Source organism: Podarcis melisellensis (genome assembly GCF_964234715.1).
Source record: "Podarcis melisellensis genome assembly, chromosome: 2".
In the NCBI taxonomy this organism is placed as follows: domain Eukaryota; kingdom Metazoa; phylum Chordata; class Lepidosauria; order Squamata; family Lacertidae; genus Podarcis; species Podarcis melisellensis.
The window spans coordinates 21,315,098-21,335,272 of NC_138529.1; the positions used below are offsets into that span (position 1 = coordinate 21,315,098).

Genomic DNA, 20,175 nt, shown 5'->3' on the forward strand with positions numbered 1-20,175 from the left:
AATGTACAGTATTAGCATTTCTGCCTGAAATTAGAACCCCAGGTCTTACTATATTGGACGTCTTCATCAGGCAAGGTGGCTGCGTAGTCAAAGTAAGTGGCGTTCCATCGTAGCTCCTTACTCTTGGTATCATACATGGTGATGGTGTACTCTATTAAAAAAAATAAATCCCAAAATTTCAATTCATACTGTGTCAAACAAAACCATGCACCCACCTCTCTTGCCAGAGGTTCCTCAAAACAAAGTATGCGGATATCTTAACATCATTGTATTTTTTTGCAAATTTCCTCCCCATGATTAGCAGATTTAAACACCCATCCTGCAGTGTTTTGAAAAGAAAATCTGACTCCTCTTATAATTTGCTGCTCAATTTCTGATTATAGACTTTTTTCCAGTTCATGAAACTACACGTCTGCCTCTGAATGTGGACTAGCATCTGTCTTAAAAGCTAGAATCTCACAGATCATGGCTGAGCGGCACCTCCTGCAACCTTCAAAGCATATTTTCCAATTTCTGAGACTGCGGGTCGAGGAGCCCCTGGCTTCTGCGCTGTGACTAATGATATGGTTACAAGACAGGATCTTGCACTACTGAAAAACACTATTGAGTTCAAAGACCAAAGGCCACGTTCAGACAGGAACATGCAGGCGTTTGGGTTCCCACGCTCAGCAAAATAACGTACTTGAGGTGCCCTCTCTGCAAAATGGTCTTGGGCCTGCTAAGGGTCCTTGGAACACAGGAAGTTGGCTTTATATCAAGTCAGACTATCAGTCCTCCTATTGTCTCCTCTGACTGGCAACAGCTCCCCTGAGATCTCAGGCAGGGACAGAGAAGTCTTTGCTATCACCTGTTACCTGTTCTTTCTTTTTTAAAAAACAGGCGATGCCTGTAGGGATTGAACCTGCAACCAGCATGCAAAATACATGCCGTTAAGACTGAGCTATGAGCCCATCTTCCTAGCTCACTCCATTCTTAGCAGATTTCCCGGTAAGTACAAGCCACCAACATTCAGGTGCTCAAGAAAAATGATTGCTGCTCCCTCCCATCCCACACCCCTTGTGGCCAGCCAGACTTGCCTCTTTACTTTCTAGAAATGGGCTGAAGTGATGACAAGCTACATTGGACCTCCAGGCTCAGAGGCAGCCCATGAATAAGACAAAAAAGGTAAAGGTAAAGGACCCCTGGATGGTTAAGTCCAGTCAAACGCGACTATGGGGTTGCGGTGCTCATCTTGCTTTTCAGGCTGAGGGAGCCGGCGTTTGTCCGCAGACAGCTTTCCGGGTCATGTGGCCAGCATGACTAAACTACTTCTGGTGCAACGGGACACCGTGACGGAAATCAGAGAGTGCAGAAATGCCGTTTACCTTCCTGCTGCAGCGGTACCTATTTATCTACTTGCACTGGTGTGCTTTCGAACTGCTAGGTTGGCAGGCGCTGGGACAGAGCAATGGGAGCTCAGTCCGTTGCAGAGATTTGAACCGCTGACCTTCTGATCGGCAAGCCCAAGGTGCTCAGTGGTTTAGACCACAGCACCACCCGCGTCCCTGCCCATGAATAACACCAGATACAAGTGGGCAGGGGGCTACCACTGCCTTCACAGGTTCCCAGCAGCAGGGGGTGGGCCATTGTGGCCAAGAGGATACTGGGCCAAATGGATCCTCCCTGGCCTTGTTCAACAGCCATTCCGACAAGACCCAAATAGTTTGTGGATGACGTGGGATAACTTGTTTCTGCTTGAATGAAATAAAACGACGAACAATCCACCAAAAGGCGAGTAGCCATTGTAAACTCTGTCAAATACATGCAAACGGCACAGTCCCATTGTTAGGTGAAAGTTAATGATTTTTTAGCATGAAGCCTTCATCTAGATATGTTAAATAAACTTCATTACTATGAGCTTATTCCTTTCAGGTCTGGCTGGCTTGGCTTTCAAAAGTTACCTTTGAAGCAGGGGAGAGGGTGTGTGTGTGTGTGTGTGTGTGTGTGTGTGTGTGTGTGTGTGTTACCTGTTCGTCCAAGATACAGGAGAGATGTAGACGGACACAGGCTTTCGGCAAATGAAGAAGTTAAGGTCTGCTGTTTTTCCCCTGTCATGAGGTCCACCACATACCAGCTGTCTTGCTTCTTTCCTAAATGGGAAATATCAGCATTTTAGTACTGCTAAAATCAATTCTGAAAATGCCCCGTTCCTCTGTTTCCTGCCAACCAGCAACTGGCTACTCAGAACATTGCTTTCACAGCACAGTGTGCTTTATGCTAGAGCTGGAGGTCATGTTCCTTTCTAGGCAACCTTCTAGGGGAAACATCGCTGGTTTGGGGGGGCCAGAAGCAAAAGTAGGCGGAGCACATATCACTGTAATTCCACCTGGGCAAGCAAGGAGCCCTATCGGAGCTCAATGATGCATGCTAGCCATGCAAAAGCAATAAAGGAACTGGCTGTGACTCCAGTCAATGTGCAGAACGTAAAATTAAACCCAGCTATCTGAAACCTACATGGAGATAGCTCTGGGTGGACTGGCTAAGACAGAGGTCTATTTTAAGCTTCCAGGTCATGTGGCCAGCATGACTAAGCCACTTCTGGCAAACCAGAGCAGCGCACAGAAACGCTGTTTACCTTCCCGCTGGAGTGGTACCTATTTATCTACTTGCACTCTGACATGCTTTCGAACTGCTAGGTTGGCAGGAGCAGGGACCAAGCAATGGGAGCTCACCCCATTGCGGGGATTCGAACCGCCAACCTTCTGATCAGCAAGTCCTAGGCTCTGTGGTTTAACCCACAGCGCCACCCGCATCCCTAAGGAATCAAAAGCTAGGCGTAAATACCAGAAAATACTGATGGGGATAGAAGAGCTGGAAGAGGGGAAGTTTTTCCATGCAACAACTTCTGTGACAGTGTCCTAAAATGCACTGAAACTAACTTTGAGGAATCAAATGGAGTCTTACCCATGTAGAGAATTCCATCTGAACTGCGGCAAGGAGATGCTTGAACTAGCTCGGGAATGGTGAATGGCAGTTTCTGGAATAGAATTATTCACTTTAGCCATCTCACTTTCATATTCAGCATTGACCGAGATTTGCGAGATAACAAGAAATCAGCAGCAAACGCCATTTCTAAGCGTGCTGTCGTTCTAGGGTTGAAGGAGTTTAGGGGTTTGCCTGCTCTGGCAGATTAATGTACGTCAGGGCTATTTGGGCTTATCTGCGATCTGCATGTACCCTGCGTCATATGACACGACAAAAGGCTTGCATCGGTGAAGCTGTGACCTGGATACCTTTCCATTGCTGCAACAACATATCATCGCTTCAAGTTCAAACATAAAAATTCAGAGATGGCAATTGCTTCTGGAGGAAGAGCCCGATGATGTTCCTTAGTCCCCTTTTGCTCTTCCATGGAAGGTCTGCTATTCTCTCCCCACACCCAACGTTATTACATATGGCAACACTGCTCACATGTCCTAGATAGAATCTGGGTCTCCATTTTGAGAAATACCACAGGAAAGAGAAACAGATGTTATCTCTCCCCCCCGTTCTCTCCCTCCTAAATGTTCAAATGTGCATTTCTCACAAGAAGGGGGGGGGGACGAGGTAACGGTGACAATTTAGGCGCCACTTGCTCCCACGAAGCCCCAACACATATTATACTAATATGGAGCAATGAGCAGAAAACAGGCAGATATAAATGCATTTTAGTACCAAACAGAAACACAGACTGACTTGTAAGTTTTTTTGTTTTTTGTTTAAAAGATCACGTTCTTCCGCCTCACCATTTTATCCTCACAGTGTACGTTAGACTAAGAGGCAGACTGGCCCAAAGAACCTTGATCTCCTCAGTCCATGTCTGATGTTTCCTCTACCACACCGACCGACCAAATCTGACATCTCCCTGGTCCTGAGAGAGAGGTGGGAGCCAGGGCTCACCCCCTTCTGCGTTGATTTTGATATACTTATTTTATTGCAGAAGTTCATGTCCGACGTGCAGCAAGGAGATCTTGAGAGCACTGATGCTGCACTCACAGGAACACAGAACGGCACATCCAGAAGGCGTCCTGAAGGTCATTTCGACCAACCCCCTGCCAAGGCTCCAGCAGATACTCTTAGGATAGGGTTCATGTACCTAGGTGCCTAGGACACATGGCCATCATTCAAGTAGTCTCAATTAGGGCCAGGGCCTTTTCAGTACTGGCCCCAACTTGGTGGAACGCTCTGTCACAAGAGACGAGGGCCCTGCGGGACTTGACATCTTTCCGCAGGGCCTGCAAGACGGAGCTGTTCCGCCTGGCCTTTGGTTTGGACTCACAGGTGCATTTTACAGCAGCTTGTAAGCACACTGCAATTTTCCTTTCTTTGTGGGAAGATGTAAAAAAAATGTAGCGTAGCAGCTACCCCCAGGACCTTAATGTACTTTCCAAAGTCTAGAAGGGTGCCCTTCCACTATGTAACTTTTATCAACGTTCAAAAGGGCAGAAGAGATCAAAAGAAAGAATATTCAGGAAACGTCTGTCACCTACACAAAAAACAACGGGCACATCGGGAACACAAGCCACTGCCATATGCCAGCTCCATTGCTCATGTAGCCCTTGCAGAGACTTTTGGACAGAGAGAGGTCTTTCTACCTGGTTCTTAACAACAACAAGCCCTGACAATACCAGGGATTGCCTTGTGCATGCAAGACATTTTGCTCCCTCTCTGTGTCTTTTGTTGCATGCGAGAGAAAGTATTTTTTTGCTGCAGCTATATTGAGGAAGTTGTAACAGATTGAGGAAAAGAAACTCACCCGAAGCCATTATTTATCGCTTTTATTTCATCACAAAAAACTGCAGCTCTGAAGCAACTATGCAACGAGTGCCTGTAAGGGTGTCTGATCATGGCTGTTTAACACTCCATCTATTTGGAAAGAACTACAGAGGCAGCATGTACTGAAATTAATACTGGAAGCAATACAAAATAAGGGACCCAGGTATTCCTGGAATAAGTTGTAGTTCTTGACAAGGTTGCTTGAATAGTGTGATTCCTTAAGGCTATAATTAAGTGCCCAAGAACTGGTTAATCTCTTGCAAATTGCTGCATGTGTAATACAACTGAAAAATTATCCAAAGTGTCTGATAAGACTCCCGTAAATTAGACATATTATAAAGCCAGAAACGTGTTCATGAAGCTCACAATGAACATCGTAAAGGGTTCGGTTCCTTCCTGCTCTTGCAGCAAGTGTCTGGGAATCCAGAAAAGCTGGCACTATGATGTGGGTGTATCAATTCTTGGAAACAGGTTCCCAAAGTTGGCGCCAAAACTTGACAATCTCATTAGCTAATTGCCAAAGTAGGACATGATTCTGGTAAGTGCAAGAACTGCCTAAATCTCTGCACGACGTGACTATCGATGGATATGTCTGCTGCCTAGAGGAATAGTAAGTAGATTTGTTTGTGGGTCTGTTCCTTATTTGAACAAAGAACGCCACACTCCCTGGTTATGTTTCCATACGATGCATCTTTTCCCTTTTGCTGCACAAGGCTAATTCTCACGTAACATCAAAGGACAACTAGGCTCACAATTCTTCCTGCCCTTTCTTACCCCCATCCCAGCCTGTTCCAATTTTCCCATTGAACTTCCAAGTTCAGGCAAATCTCAAGTTTGCAGTTATGTATGAATTGGTGAACTATGACATCCTTGGCCCCTGAACCAGAATGGGAAAACTTTCAACCACAAACTAGATTTGTTTGCAAGCACTGGAATAAAGATAGTTATAGGTAAAGGATGTTCTTTGAAGGATAGACATGCTTCTTTCTGCAGAGTTACTTTTTAAAAAAATCAAGGCTGGCAGAAAAGACATGCTCTGAGCAGCAGGGATAACCTTTACAGTATATGTGCTAAAAGAAAGCATGGCTTGTGTTGCCGTGTGTCTTATTCTATTGAAACAATGCAGCTATTGTCCGATTAGGTTATACGTACGGTCAAGCCTTCATTATTCTTGCCACCAAGCGTGTACAGACTTCCATCATTCGGATCGGGAAGAAAGGCTGGTCTAGGACTTAAGAAGTTTTTAAAACAGCAATTAATATTGTGCATCGGGGGCGAGCACAACAATATTCAGTTTTTGCTTCCTGGTGAAGGCAGCTACTTCTCTCTCTCTCTTTTTGGGGGGGGAGTAAAATGTGGTGTGTGTTTTTTTAACTTGGCACAGCACATGAAATCACCAGAGATCCAGTCCCATGTGGGACAGGATAAACACAGTCATTTTGCAAGTAACGTGCCACCTTTCCATTGATGTTAGTTTAATGACTCTGTTCCAGTCTTCAGTGCTCCTTCCTGAAAACATTCCTTTATTTTAAGTACGTACATTGCTGTTTCCATAAATCTTCAGATCTAGTACCACAAAGGGCTATAATTTGTTAGCTGATAGAAAAGTACAAATCTCAATGCACTTTATAGCTAAGGGCCACCCGAATAATTTGAATAAAGTAGAATTCTAACTACTGATTTAAAAAGGGGGGGGAAAGCCCTAATCTTCACATCCAACTAGAGAAAATGATAAGAGTTCTGGGGTGCAGAGCAAGGCTGCACAACTTCAGATTGAAGGATGCCATTTTGAATGCTCTCCTGTATGAAAAACATCACCCAAGTAGAACAAAAAGCAAAAATGCTAGAACTTCAGAAGGAAAGGGTTTAGCTCAGCTGGGGGCAGCCCAAGGTGTTTCAGCACCTGCCACACTGCCAGGGCGGGGCGGGGGGAGCTCCACAACCACCCTGGCAGCAAAGCTGAGAAGCGGAGTGTCGCCCCCCCGTAGCCGACCTGGCAGGATGGCCGGCATTCCACAGAGCTTTGCCACCAGTCCCTCTCTACTCCTGGAGGTCAGGGGAAACCAGCGACAACACTGGGTGGCAAAACAGGGGTGCTGCCCCTTGCGGGTGCTGCCCAATCCCGCCTAATGGGTGGGCCGGCTCTGAGTGCAGCCCACATGCTATTGTGCTCGTTTTTTTAATGCAGGCAGGCATGAAAAATGCACTCCTCGCCTTGCACCCTGACGAAGCACAGTCTATTCTACCAGCTACCTATTCCAGACAGGACTCAACTTTGTGCTTCAAAGATAAATATCTTGGACATTCTGTAAAAGTCTGCAGTTGTACCTTGGATCTTGCGAGTCAAACATTTTGGCTCCCAAACCCTGCAAACCTGGAAGTGAGTGTTCCAGATTACAAATGTTCTTTGGAACCCGAACATCCGACGTGACTTCTGATTGGCTGCAGGAACTTCCTGCAGCCAATCAGAAGCTGCGCCTTGGTTTCCAAACATTTTGGAAGTTGAACGGATTTCTAGAATGGATTCCGTTTGACTTCAGAGGTACCACCGTATAGGAAAGGGTAACCAAAAGGGAGGGGGCAATTGTATCTGCCTTGCCCACTGTGAAAATGTTAAAGGTGCATTTGTTCATTCTGGTTTTGGGGAGAAGGTAATCTGGTGCTTAACCGAATTTGTTTTGTCTGCTGTGCTATGTAAATGGTTTTAGTTATTGCTGCGATGATTAATACAATCAATTTGACGATGCTGTAAGCCACCCTTCTTAAATTGTGGTTTGGGCAGTCCCTACAAGCCAGGATATCAAACCAAAATTCGATCCTGGTTTGATATCCAAGTTTATGGGGAAATCTTGAATGGAGAGATTATGGTTTAAGATTTCTCCATAAACTTGTATATCAAACCAGGATCAAATTTTGGTTTGATATCCTGGCTTGTAGGGATTGCCCAAATCAAATTCTGGTTTGATATCCTGGCTTGTAGGGATTGCCGAAATGTCACAGGAAAGTATGGAAATATCAGATTTCAGATCAAAAGAGAAGGGAGGAGGGAGCAAGTGGCCGCTATTTCCCTGTTTGGACATCATAGGAAACTGGTTTAAGTCTGGAAATAAGGTGCACAGAAGAGAGAAGGAAGCATGTGAACACTGGTTTCCAACTGGGTAAAGCCATGGTTTATCATTCTGAAATTTGTTGTATCTGAATAGCACCATCGACTTCAATTACCAAGTCATGTTACGTGAAATAACTTGATGACGACAGCTTAGTTACAGTCACAATTTGGAATTGGTACACACAGGTTTCTGTTTGCAAAAACCAGATTTTTAAAATGTTAAGTATGTTTGGAAACTAGTTGGCAGTAGGTTGTGCCATTTTGAAAATTAAATCTTAGAATACTTTCACTGGCAATACGGTGCCCTGGTCTTGAGAGACCATATTGTTCTCCACCACAATATTCTTATAAGGGTGACTACATTTTGGACAAGCCAGGTTATATTTTAGCTCTAGGGAATGTTTGCAATAATGCTTCTCCTAAATGACATCAAAACAACCCACACTTACTATAAGTTAACATGTTTTACTTGTCTTGCGCTGCTGGCTTTAACAGCAGCCTGACGTGCAGAAATTTAACTGGTGAATTTTCTTCTAGCATAGAGTTAAGTCACTAAAAAAAAAATCCCAGTGTGTTAATTTCTGATTTAGTTAAAAGTATGGCCACAGGCCAAGTAAAAAGCTGGCGAGATCAGCTAGCTATAGGGCATTCGTTTAAATAAAATAATATTCTGGAAAGCACAATGTCAGCATAAGGCTTCCCGGCATCTTTGTAATGAAATGCAGTCAAAAATCACTTTTACAGCACAATAACTAAGTGTGCTCACTTAGAAGACAATGAAACTTGCTTCCAAATTAATTTGCTCGGAACAAGCTGCTAAACAGGCCCAGGCAACCTACTTAAAATGGAAATATGGCCAAGGATTTTTAGAAGCCTAGGGCTAAGAACTATGAAAGTGCTTGCAGAATGAGGCTTTCCCACATCTCCCTTCTACTTTGGTCTTTTGCCCCTTTTCCCAAAAGCCTGTCCTGGGGGTCAGTGGAACCTCAGAAACAGTGTGGGATGTATTAGGGCTGCATCGGCAAAGAGGAGATAAATGGAAATCAGAGACAACTGTGACCCCCTTGCGCAACTGAAAATCACTTTGCAAGAAGAAACCTTTTCTACCTAACTCACAGTCTATTGGGAAGACAAAGTAAATTTGTTTGTTTGTAGGCTAAGTGAGCTGCAGAATGGAACAAGGAATGAATTTGTCTCCGTTTCCTAGGGTAAATATTCGGCTGGTAATCCAAAAATACCAGATTATGGCAAAAGCAGCCTTCTGATCCCTTCTAGAGTTCTGGAGTCTCCCCACTTCCTCTGCGGAGTTTGGCATAGAGAGATTCTGAGGATGGAATGGACTGGAAACACCTTCCCCTCATGCATTCATATACTATCGTTTGCAAGCATATTATTCATCTTACTGAATTGGGATCTTTGCATCAGCTACCTGGGCTAATTCACTGACCACCCTGTAACTTTAAAGCGCTTGCCTGGACGACTTTTACCAGGTTTGTATCTGCAGGAATCAGGGGCGGAGGGAGGAGAAAGAAAGAGAGCAGACTTACTCTTCCACATGTAGAGGCACCTGAAGTACAGGATCTGCAGAAACAAAAACAGAAAAAAGTCGAGGTGAAAGCAATTCAACATCCTGACCTCACATCAAGCCTGTAGTCTATGATAAAGCTGCCGTCACCTGCTTCACCTGTCGAGGAGATTACAGGATTGCAGGAACCAAATCCCAATAATAACTAGACCCAAGAAGGAAAGGCTGGGCAGAGGCCTGGGTATAATGTGGGCCTTGATATACCACTTGAACGTTTCTGAGTTTGGAAAGTTTCCCCCCCATCCAGCTCACTGTTCACACGTACCATTTTTTAGCTTGTCTCATTTTGTCTCACCTACTCAACTATTTTATCACTTTTGCCCCTTCCCCTATTACGTACCATTAAAAAACAGTTGAAATTTCTTTGGAGCAGGAACCTGTCTTTGCTTATCTTATTATTGCAAATTACAGTGGTATCTCAGGTTACAAACGCTTCAGGTTACATACGCTTCAGGTTACAGACTCTGCTAACCCGAGGTACCACTGTATAATTTATGCCGATTGCACTGTACAGTGGTACCTCAGGTTCAGAACTTATTTCATTCCGGAGGTCCGTTCTTAACCTGAAACTGTTCTTAACCTGAAGCACCACTTTAGCTAATGGGGCCTCCTGCTGCTGCCGCACCGCTGGAGCATGATTTCTGTTCTCATCCTGAAGCAAAGTTCTTAACCCGAGGTAGTATTTCTGGGTTATCGGAGTCTGTAACCTGAAGCGTATGTAACCCGAGGTACCACTGTATTAGGATCTTGCACCTGGGGAATGTAATGGGGAATATGGTGTTATTTTAATTCCGCTATCAGCTGCTCGCAGAAGAGCAACGTCACAGGATCACAAAAAGACCCCAGTGCGTCGAAGCGAATTTAAGAACGCAAGAAGAACAGTGCAGGATCGGGCCAGTGGCCCATCTAAACCACCATCTGGATCTCACAATGGCCAACCAGATGCCTACAGGAAGCCCCACAAAGCAGGATCTGAGCACTGTCCCCTCCTGTGGTTTCCAGCAACTACTCCTCAGAAACATTATCGCCTCTGACCTGTGCTTCTGAAAAAGCTTTGGGCGCTAGAAATGTATTTGTCACATAGGTTTGAGGAGTAAGGGAAATAAACGTGTGTGTGTGTGTGTGTGTGTGTGTGTGTGAACACGCAAATTGTTTAAGGATTACATCCAATGCACACTTACTTGGAGTAAGTCCCACTGAAAGGATAGGACTTACTTCCAAGTAAACAGGCATACGTTTCCACTAGTGCTTTCATTCAATAGCTGTACAAGTGTTTTCTCTCTCCTTCTATTGCTTGTTAAGTGGAAAACACACAGAAGACAGGCACACTGCTGCATCCTCATCTGCCTGGAATAATTTTAAGTGTTTGGAAAAATTTAGAAATAAGAGATTTTTAACAGAAAACCCTGGCCTCAGCAGATTAAAGCTTAAGTAAGTACAGTGAATTTTTAAAAAAACCAAAACAGGTCTACAAGCAAACAATATCTGCTGCTACAAACGTTTTTAGATCAGCTTCCTCCTCAAGCAAACAAAATGATGCAAGAGCAAAGAAATAAGAACAGGCAGGCCTCTTACAGACAGGCTCCGGACTGCTTTGTGCCAGGCAATTTCTTCTGCATAATCAGGGCTGCCACCTTTTGCTGGCAAAGCTTAGCTGTTCATGTTTCCTCCCATTACTGGATCTCCACACCAGTAGCTAATGCCATCCCTGTTCAATTCCTGCTTGCCAAACAACTTTTATAAAGGCGCATTTAATCTCGGTAGGATACCACAAACGTCTGTTTTGCCATGTGCCCAACCAGCAGCAACCTATCGCCTACTGTGTTTGTTTGTTTTCCACCATGTGTACACAAGGCAGAAAAGGCAGCCAGGTCTTTGCCATGCATTACTGTACAGGCACCGTTTTCACATACATGGAAGTGTAGGATATAGCCTTATGCATTAGTGGTTGTTGTTTTTTTACCACTTCCAGACCCAGCACCCATCTGGACCCCCAATCTGAAGAGCCATTTAATTTTTAGCTAGTCATATGCCCGCCTCTTTCTGCAAGTCTTTTTCTTTGCCACCACCTTTCCTCTTTTTCCTTTTCTTTTCTTAAACACACATCTCAAATGGTGCCTCAACCCATCCTAAACCAGAGGACAACCCAGCCCAGGACCCACACATTCAAGCTGACGGTTGTTCCAAAATAGTGTGACAGAGGAACAGTACTTTGTCTGTTTTTTACTGCTGCCTTTTAGGCTCTTTAAATCTCAAGCACGTCCATGGCAGTACAAATTTCACTGATGCATGACAATGATGAAGGATTACCAAATATTTTTTGCTTGTATTATGTTACGTCCCCACAGTTCCTTAATAGCGAACTGAAGATGCAAGTATTGGGACTTGTTTTCAACTGGTAGGATTCAAAAAGCTCAGTCTAGACAACAATCTTTCTGAAGAGACCCTGAACACCCTCAACAGATCTGACCTTGGCCAACGTCCAAAGTACAGTGGTACTGTAAACTGTTCTTAACCTGAGGTACCACTTTAGCTAACGGGGCCTCCACTGCAGCTGCACAATTTCTGTTCTCATCCTGAAGGAAAGTTCTTAACCCAAGGTACTATTTCAGGGTTAGCGGAGTCTGTAACCTGAAGCGTAAGTAACCTGAAGCATCTGTAACCCAGGGTACCACTGTACTCGTCCTTAGGTAAAACCATGAACTCTTAAAATTCTGAAGATATCTCCCCGCCTACAAATCGAGGGGTTCTTTTTTTTTTTATTTCATAAATTATATAACTCTGGATTGTAACAAACAAGCCCCACAGCAGTTGACAATCAGCCTTTTGAATTCTGAATCTTTAGGATACATAAGTATCCCATGTTTTTGAGTTGCTGTCAGAAACAGTAAAGGTAAGAGAGATATTTTAGGAAAGAAACAAAGGGGATCTGCAACAACATGTTGCTGTGTGGAATTCAGGTCCGAACCAGCCAGCCATGCCCTTTCCAGGGTACTCCATTCCGCACCCCACCTCCAGAGGAAACTTACCAGGAGGTTTCTCATCTCCCAAGCTTTAAAAAAAACAACTTCTGAAACTGTGGGTATTCCCAAGCCTGTTGATACCTTCCCTCTAGTAGCATTTTGGCTACATAAGGAACAAAATCCAAAGAATTGAGATTATTGACCTTACTAGTAGCTAGAAGAGCCAAGCAAAATTCAGCTGGATGTTCTGCACACAGGCCATACATTGCCCATCCTGGCATAAGGTATAATTAAGATTAATCTGGATGTTCAAACACAGGCAACTGAATGGAACAAGAGAAAGAAGAACCATGGCCTAAAGTATTTGTTTGAAACCAACTGGTTTAAATAAAAAATAAGAAAGGAAAAAGAACATGGTGGCTACTTCTCAAGTGTTTAAAAGAAGAAAATAGGTAGTGGCTTTGTGGAATTCAAGAGCTCAAATAATACTCAAGACATTGCTCAAGGCAAGTAACCAACTGACTTTGCAAGTTGCCTTGGTGAACAGATTAGGGACAGAAACATCTCATCTGGGAAGAAATAAGCTGTTCAGGTTAGAAAGACAGCTGAAAACTGAACTTGACCAGGGCAGTTTTTTCCAGTTTCTTTTCCTGAAAAGGTCACAAAAACTGCTTTGTCTTGATTAAAAAAAACAAAAAACCCAAGGTTGACTTTAAAAATCTCCTTTTGAAGCCTTTTGGCTAAGGCCTGCTTGAATGTGGCAGGTTAGTTTTTATGACTGCAACATTTTTAAAAAGTTTTTCCTTCAATGGCAGCATTCACATGTCACCATAACTAACCATGTACCAACCAATGGCACCTACTTTGCTCCTCCCTGCTAGCATGCACAGAAAACAAACCCTGGCATAGCTGTTATGTCCAAACCAGGGATCACTGTTTCACTCAAACAACCACAACTGCTAAGCCAAGAACAAACCTTGCCTTATCATCAAGGTTTGTCTGAAGCAAAGCAAATAATGTTATCTGGTTCAAATATAATGCTAAGCTTGCTATAGTAGTTTGTAGTCTCCATATGCTAATGGGGGGGCCCAGCGAAACAGCCCAGGTCAGCACACACACAGGAACCATAAACTATGGTTTGCTGTGACATGCGAACTGGGCCAACTGATTGAAGCAAAGTTGATTTCCTTTCCAGAGCACATCCAAACCTTTAGCCAGTAAATATTTTAACTGGGAATGTTTATATTCATGCATGATGGACAGCTTCAAATGCAGAAACTCTCCCTTTCAAGTGCTGGATTTTGTTTGTCAAATGCAAGTTGGAGATGAGGCAGAAGTCAGGCAGGAGGGACTGAGCACATAGTATGTTGATGAGGAAGCAAGTCCCACAATGCCCAATGGGATTTATTTCCAGCTAAGTGTGCATAGGGTTGCAGCCTTTAATACTCTCTATGAAAATGTCTTATAATCTAGCAACCCTGTTTGTCTGCCAGGCACAATACTGTCTGCCCAAGGTTGTGGCCGAAGACTTTACACAAGCCTGTTACCAAAGATGCTTTTCAGCAGAGATATCAGGTACTGAACCAGGAACCTTATTATACACGCCCCTATTACATGTCTGCTCCCCATTATAGACAAACTGGCAAATAAATTTCCTTTTGCCTTGTTCATAGTCTATGTAACCCATTTTTAACAGGAAAAGGCTGTTGTTTTAGCAGCACAGATCCCTGGGCTCCCTAGCAGTCTGTATTTAAAATAGGACTCTGCTTGCAAGGTTATGAACATATTCCTGTACTAGGCCCTCTACCAACCTGTTTATTACATGCCTTCTCTACAATTCCCAACATCTTGTTGGCCTTGTCTAGACTAACATATGTGCCTGTCAGAAACTTTTAATTAAGCGTTTTCAGGAAACTATAGCCTCTAAGAGGATATACAAAAACTGCTAATTTTCAGTTAATAGGACACATAGCCTAAAAGCATAATAGCATAATACTGCTCTGAGCAAAACCGACCTCTTTCTCTATTTATTAGCATGATTTAGGGTAGACCTATATAGCACAATGTTTGCATGAAGCAATTGCTTTTTAAGTTGCTAGGTAGATGGATCCCTGTTGAACTACATCATTTAAAAAGGGGATCAATCAACACATAGCGAAGACTGCATATCCCATGTTCTTGTCAAACTACTGGTGTTTGTGACCGGCCTAAAGCAGAGGTGAGGAATCTGTGGTCTTCAGGTGTTGCTAGACTACAGCTCCAATCAGCCCTGGCCAGCATGACCAATGGTCAGGGAATATGAGGGATATGCAGCCTAGCCACAATTGGAGGGCCACAGGATTCGCATCATTGGCCTAAAAAAGCATACACAAGTATCTCATTGAGTAGGGGGGAAACCGAGATGTCCAATTCACATATATACACTGCAAAACTTGTTCAACATTTACTTTTATAGGCAAATAACTATCATGTTGTGCCCCAAAAGCTTTGCAGGAACGCTGTTTCGCAGATTCATATTCTCTAAAGCAGGGAGAAGTGCGTTTTCTCGAGTGATTGCTGCATTTCAGGTTTTTCAAAGGATACCTGAGGGGGAAAACCTTAACTGCTTTGCACTGCTGCAGGTAATGTCAAAAGGCCAGAGCATATTTTTCTTCTATCTGATTTGAGTTTATCAATTGTCAGCTACTAAGACCAACTTGTTATTTTAAATCTCTGTGAAGTAAAGACTACTACCAAGGCCATTTCTCTCCCCCCACAGCCTTCCTGGCTCTGTAAAAATCCTGGATAATATCAATGTTTTACATGTCAACAGTCATGATAAACATTTTGTGACAAAGGCACCCAACTAAATCAAAACCCCAAACCGCTATCCTGTGTTGTCTTCCCTTTACTCAGCATATAGGTTGACATTGCAGATTAATACAATGCCTAGCTATATGCATTGTTAAAACAAACAAATGTATATTAAAAACAAAACAATGTAAGGAGAAACCTATGATATGAGAGAAATTATTCATCTAGTCCAGCATGTGTTTTTTCCCAACATGTGGAATGCCAACCTCTGGGAAATCAGTATTTAAAACTGAGAAGTAGGATGAAAACTCAACTACAGGTGGGACATCATTTGATAAGGCTTATACCAGAATAGTCACCGTCAAAGATGTCTCAAATGTCACAGCTCTGCACTGAAGAGTGTAACTGGCAAACTCAATTCCCATAGTGTCCCGATCCAAGATATTTCATAACAGGGAACACAGGAAAGCTTTCAAAAGAAGTCCTCGATGTTACTGACTCTTAATGTTCCTTTTAGCATACAAAACACTTTTTAATTTGTATGTGGAACCAAACCAATGAGTATTAAGCACCTTACAATGCATCAAGAGATAAGGATCCAAATGAACAGAACAAATGCAGTAAAACTTTCTATAGAACTGGATTATCCAGTCTGACTGTTCTAATGTAGCAGTGGTATTTCACAATACATTTGCTTTAAAACTAAGGACAGCAACGAAAGTAAATGGAGTGTTTTCCCTATCCCAGCTCCTTGGAATCTCTTGTCCCTTATTGTTGGTCAGTGCATAAGTCAAAGCCATCGGTGTAAAAAGAAAAGAAAAGCAGGCTTTGCTATGCAAGCTATATCCTTCCATGTATTTTATAGTATTTAAAAAAGCAAATAAACATTCTGATATTATACTCTCAAGCCAATTAGGCTATTTCCAAAACAAAATCAGATTACACAATTATTAATATGGGCCTTCCAAAGAGAAGAGCTCCAATAAGAGTTAGGTAATTGGCCTGGAAGTTAGTCAGGAATGCTCATCCTAACATGTGTCTGTCTTGGATTATCAATATAGAAGACTGGTGGCAGCAGTTAAGAGATGGCCCTTGCAAGCATCAATATATTCCCCACTACAGATACAAATATTCATGTCAGAAAAGCAAAATGATGGCACATCCAGATGGCAGCTTCTTCCACTCTTAGATGGAGAACAGCAGCAACTAGATGGCTATACTTCATCAGGCAGCCCTAATAGCAAAGTCTAAGCTTAGCACTCCAGAAGCCCTGGAACAGGCACCTAGATGCAGAGACTTTATTGTAGGTTTCTGGTGACAAAGTATTTGCAAATCGTGACTGCTGGTCCTAAAGAGGCCAAACATGGCATGTACATTTTGTAACACAGTGATTCAACTTTGTGCTGCAATTAACCCACCCGCCACATAGATATAAAACCTTAGAAGCTACACCCACAATGACAATACTTTGCTTAATGTTTCAAGGAGTTAAAGGCAGACGTTAAAAACCACAGAGCTTCCTATGATTCTTGCAGATGAGCCGCCACGATACGCAGATAGTCTTGAGCTGCCATCCTTAAAGCACACTTGCTTGGTAATAAATCCCATTGAACTCATTGGGACTTGCAGAAGACTGCAATCCCCTCCAAACTCACTTGGAGGTCCGCCATCTGAAGCCAGGACTTTCCTCCAGGTAAACATGCATAGGGGTCAGGCTGTTCAGAATGTGGCCGGGCTTCTCCAATGTCTGGAACCATTTCCAACATTATGTTGACTTTGCCGTTATCAAAGTTAGTGAAATGAAGGCAAGATGACATCTTTCATACCCACCTTCTTTTAAAGTCCACTTGATTGACCCCGTCCTTTTGCTAACGGCGTGCAAACTCCCATCCAGAGTTGAAACAAACAGCAGTGTTTCTGGCAGGGTCACTGAATTGGCGTTACTACAGTTCTGGGGGAGGGAAAAATAAGAAAATATAAACATTATTTACTCAGGGAAATTTAAGAATTGTAGGAAAAACAATTATTGATATGCATCCCCCCATGCAGTTACTGGTCTGCATTCCCCCCTATATGTTTTGGCTAACACAAAGCCACTTGGACACATTGACTGGGACCTTTGTCCTGCAAGCCACCAGCCCTGATTTGAACTATCTCTCTAAATCATGGGTAGGCAAACTAAGGCCCGGGGGCTGGATCCGGCCCAATGGCCTTCTCAATCCAGCCCGTGGACGGTCCAGGAATCAACATGTTTTTACATGAGCAGAATGTGTCCTTTTATTTAAAATGCATCTCTGGGTTATTTGTGGGGCGTGGGAATTCATTCATTCCCCCCCCCCAAAAATAGTCCACCCCCCAAGGTCTGAGGGGCTGCTGAAAAGGTTTGCTGCCCCCTGCTCTAAATGCTACAACCATATTCTGGTTTTCCCCAAAGGCTCTCAGGTTGTTTTTTTTAAAGACAATTGTGGCAATTGTGTAATTTATTGTAGGGTTGCCGATGAGGTACCATGATTCCTCCTTTATTGGGGAGAAGTGGAAGAATCATGGTACCTCATCGACAACCCTACAATACACTACATGGTAGACCTACAATACAACCCTACAATACATTACATGGTAGATGGTACAATACATCGGCAACCCTACAATACAATACATTACAGGTAGAAAAGAGGTTTGTTTAGGGATGGGAACCATGAAAATGCGGGCACCCAGCACAGCAGTGAGGCGAGGAGAGCAAATGAATCACAAGGTTCAATAGTCAAGGTGCATATGTTTGGATAACAATCCAAAGCCCTGATCCTCCTGCTAGTACAGGTCCCCTAGCCCAAGATGGGAGAGGTGCTATTACATGTCTACCATCTATAACCACACACATACAAAAATGCAGAATAAGACAGGTTAAATCCTTAGGGAGTCACATATAAGTGAGGAATAAATATTATTCAGGGACATCATGAAAACCAAATGACAAGATTCAAGAAGGTAGCTGTGTTGGTCTGCTGTAGTCAAAATAAATTAAAACAATTCTTTAAAAAGATAGTTAAAAGGACTCTTCTTAAAAAGAAGAGTCTTTTTAACTATCTTTTTAAAGAATTGTTTTAATTTATTTCAAATGACAAGGTGAATGGACACAGCCAGAAAGGAAACTCAATGAACCGGTGATGCCTTTGTTGAAGGAAATAACCAAATCTGGAACAACTAAACTCAGAACAAAAGTTAAAAGCCCCACTGGCATTTCAACTTCCTGCAACTCAAGTCTGTCAAGTAGTTTGAAAACCATGGGCTCCTTGCCCTCATGTCACTCTGAGCACCAAATACAGAAACAGAGGGAAATTAGCAATGAGAGGCAGGTGAATCAGGCTGGTTTGGAGGTACCATGAAAGGTGGAAGACATAGGCAGATCTGGTGAATTGGAGCACAATACAAAGGCAAGTTCTCTTGCACAGGAGTTGTAAAAGAGTGGAGCAATGTACCCAATTAGTGAGAGGGAGAGGGCAAGGTTTTCTCTCTCTTTTTTTAAATAAATGCTTATTAATTTTTTAACGTATCATTTTCAACAGTAATTAAACATTCTTTTACATCTTAAATTTTTTTGACTTCCATCAGCCCTGTCTGAAAATTTTCCAATCTAATCTCTTAGTATGCATTTTTTATTTTCCCGATTACATTTCAAACTCATAACCAATATCTCTTTTTCTACTTTGTAAAACTTCATATATTTCTCCTTACAAAACTTCTTGTAGTCCTACTAGCGTAATTTGTTGGTTACAGTTGCTCATCAAATAATTCATATACTTCTTCTAATCTTCTGTAAATCTCTGGAGAGGGCAAGGTTTTCTCAGGCATCAAAATGGTTTTGGACTATTCACTGCTCCAAGTGGCAATGCCAATCAAATGGAACACCATGTAAATTATGTTTTCAGTGGCAGCTCCACCTTTGGCGTTTCTTTTTACTCTAAGTATACCAAGTTTCCACACAAACCCCAAATCTACCAGAAAAACAGAAGTGTAAAGCAAAAACATATTGCAATACTACCTTTAAAACAACTGCTTAATAACTGTGCTTTGCTGCTTAGCCACCTGCCATGTCTGGGAACTTTCAGAAGTCTATTTAAAACTGAAGTTACTATTGAAGGCAATGTGAAACTAGTTGCCTCTCTCAGAATCTCTAAGTACTGCAGCACCCACGAAGACCGAAATTCTGGCTGTATCTTCTGTGCCACCACAACAGAATTTGTTTCAGGACAACCTAGAAAGTCAACTCAACAAGCACCTCCTCACTGCATTCTGTTATTGAAAAGCTTTGTATTTTCAACTCTGTTAGTATCGCAGCACAATGCTTTAAAACAAAATCAAGCAGCAAATGTTAGAACATTCTAACCAAACAACGTACACTGTACACATTCCATTATTTTGGAATAAAGCAATCCGATTTCGTATTATGCCTAAACGGCCTAAGCCCAGTATATCTGAAGGAGTGTCCTCATCGTTCTACCCGGACACTGAGGTCCAGCTCTGAGGGCCTTCTGGCGGTTCCCTCGCTGCAAGAAGCCAAGTTACAGGGAACCAGGCAGAGGGCCTTCTTAGTAGTGGCACCCACCCTGTGGAATGCCCTCCCACCAGATGTCAAAGAGAACAACAACTACCAGACCTTTAGAAGACATCTGAAGGCAGCCCTGTTTAGGGAAGCTTTTAATTTTGATGTATTACAGTATTTTAATATTTTTTTGGAAGCCGCCCAGAGTGGCTGGGGAAGCCCAGCCAGATGGGCAGGGTATGAATGAATGAATGAATGAATAAATAAATAAATAAATAAATAAATGTAAATTATAATTTATACAGTGGTACCTCGGGTTAAGAACTTTATTCGTTCTGGAGGTCTGTTCTTAACCTGAAACTGTTCTTAACCTGAGGTACCACTTTAGCTA

The 20,175-nt window shown here is 42.9% G+C and overlaps 1 protein-coding gene across 1 annotated transcript in view; it reads right to left on the minus strand.

Moving 5' to 3' along the window:
- ERN1 (endoplasmic reticulum to nucleus signaling 1) overlaps window positions 1-20,175 on the minus strand; it is a 61,082-nt gene that overhangs the window by 21,124 nt on the left and 19,783 nt on the right. Inside the window, exons 2-7 of the mRNA XM_081898543.1 lie at window positions 17,075-17,195; window positions 9,451-9,484; window positions 5,947-6,025; window positions 2,944-3,016; window positions 2,007-2,129; window positions 50-151 (exon numbers count right to left, since the gene is read on the minus strand). Of these exons, the coding sequence (XP_081754669.1) occupies window positions 50-151; window positions 2,007-2,129; window positions 2,944-3,016; window positions 5,947-6,025; window positions 9,451-9,484; window positions 17,075-17,195 (532 nt within the window). The remainder of the gene's footprint in view (window positions 1-49; window positions 152-2,006; window positions 2,130-2,943; window positions 3,017-5,946; window positions 6,026-9,450; window positions 9,485-17,074; window positions 17,196-20,175) is intronic.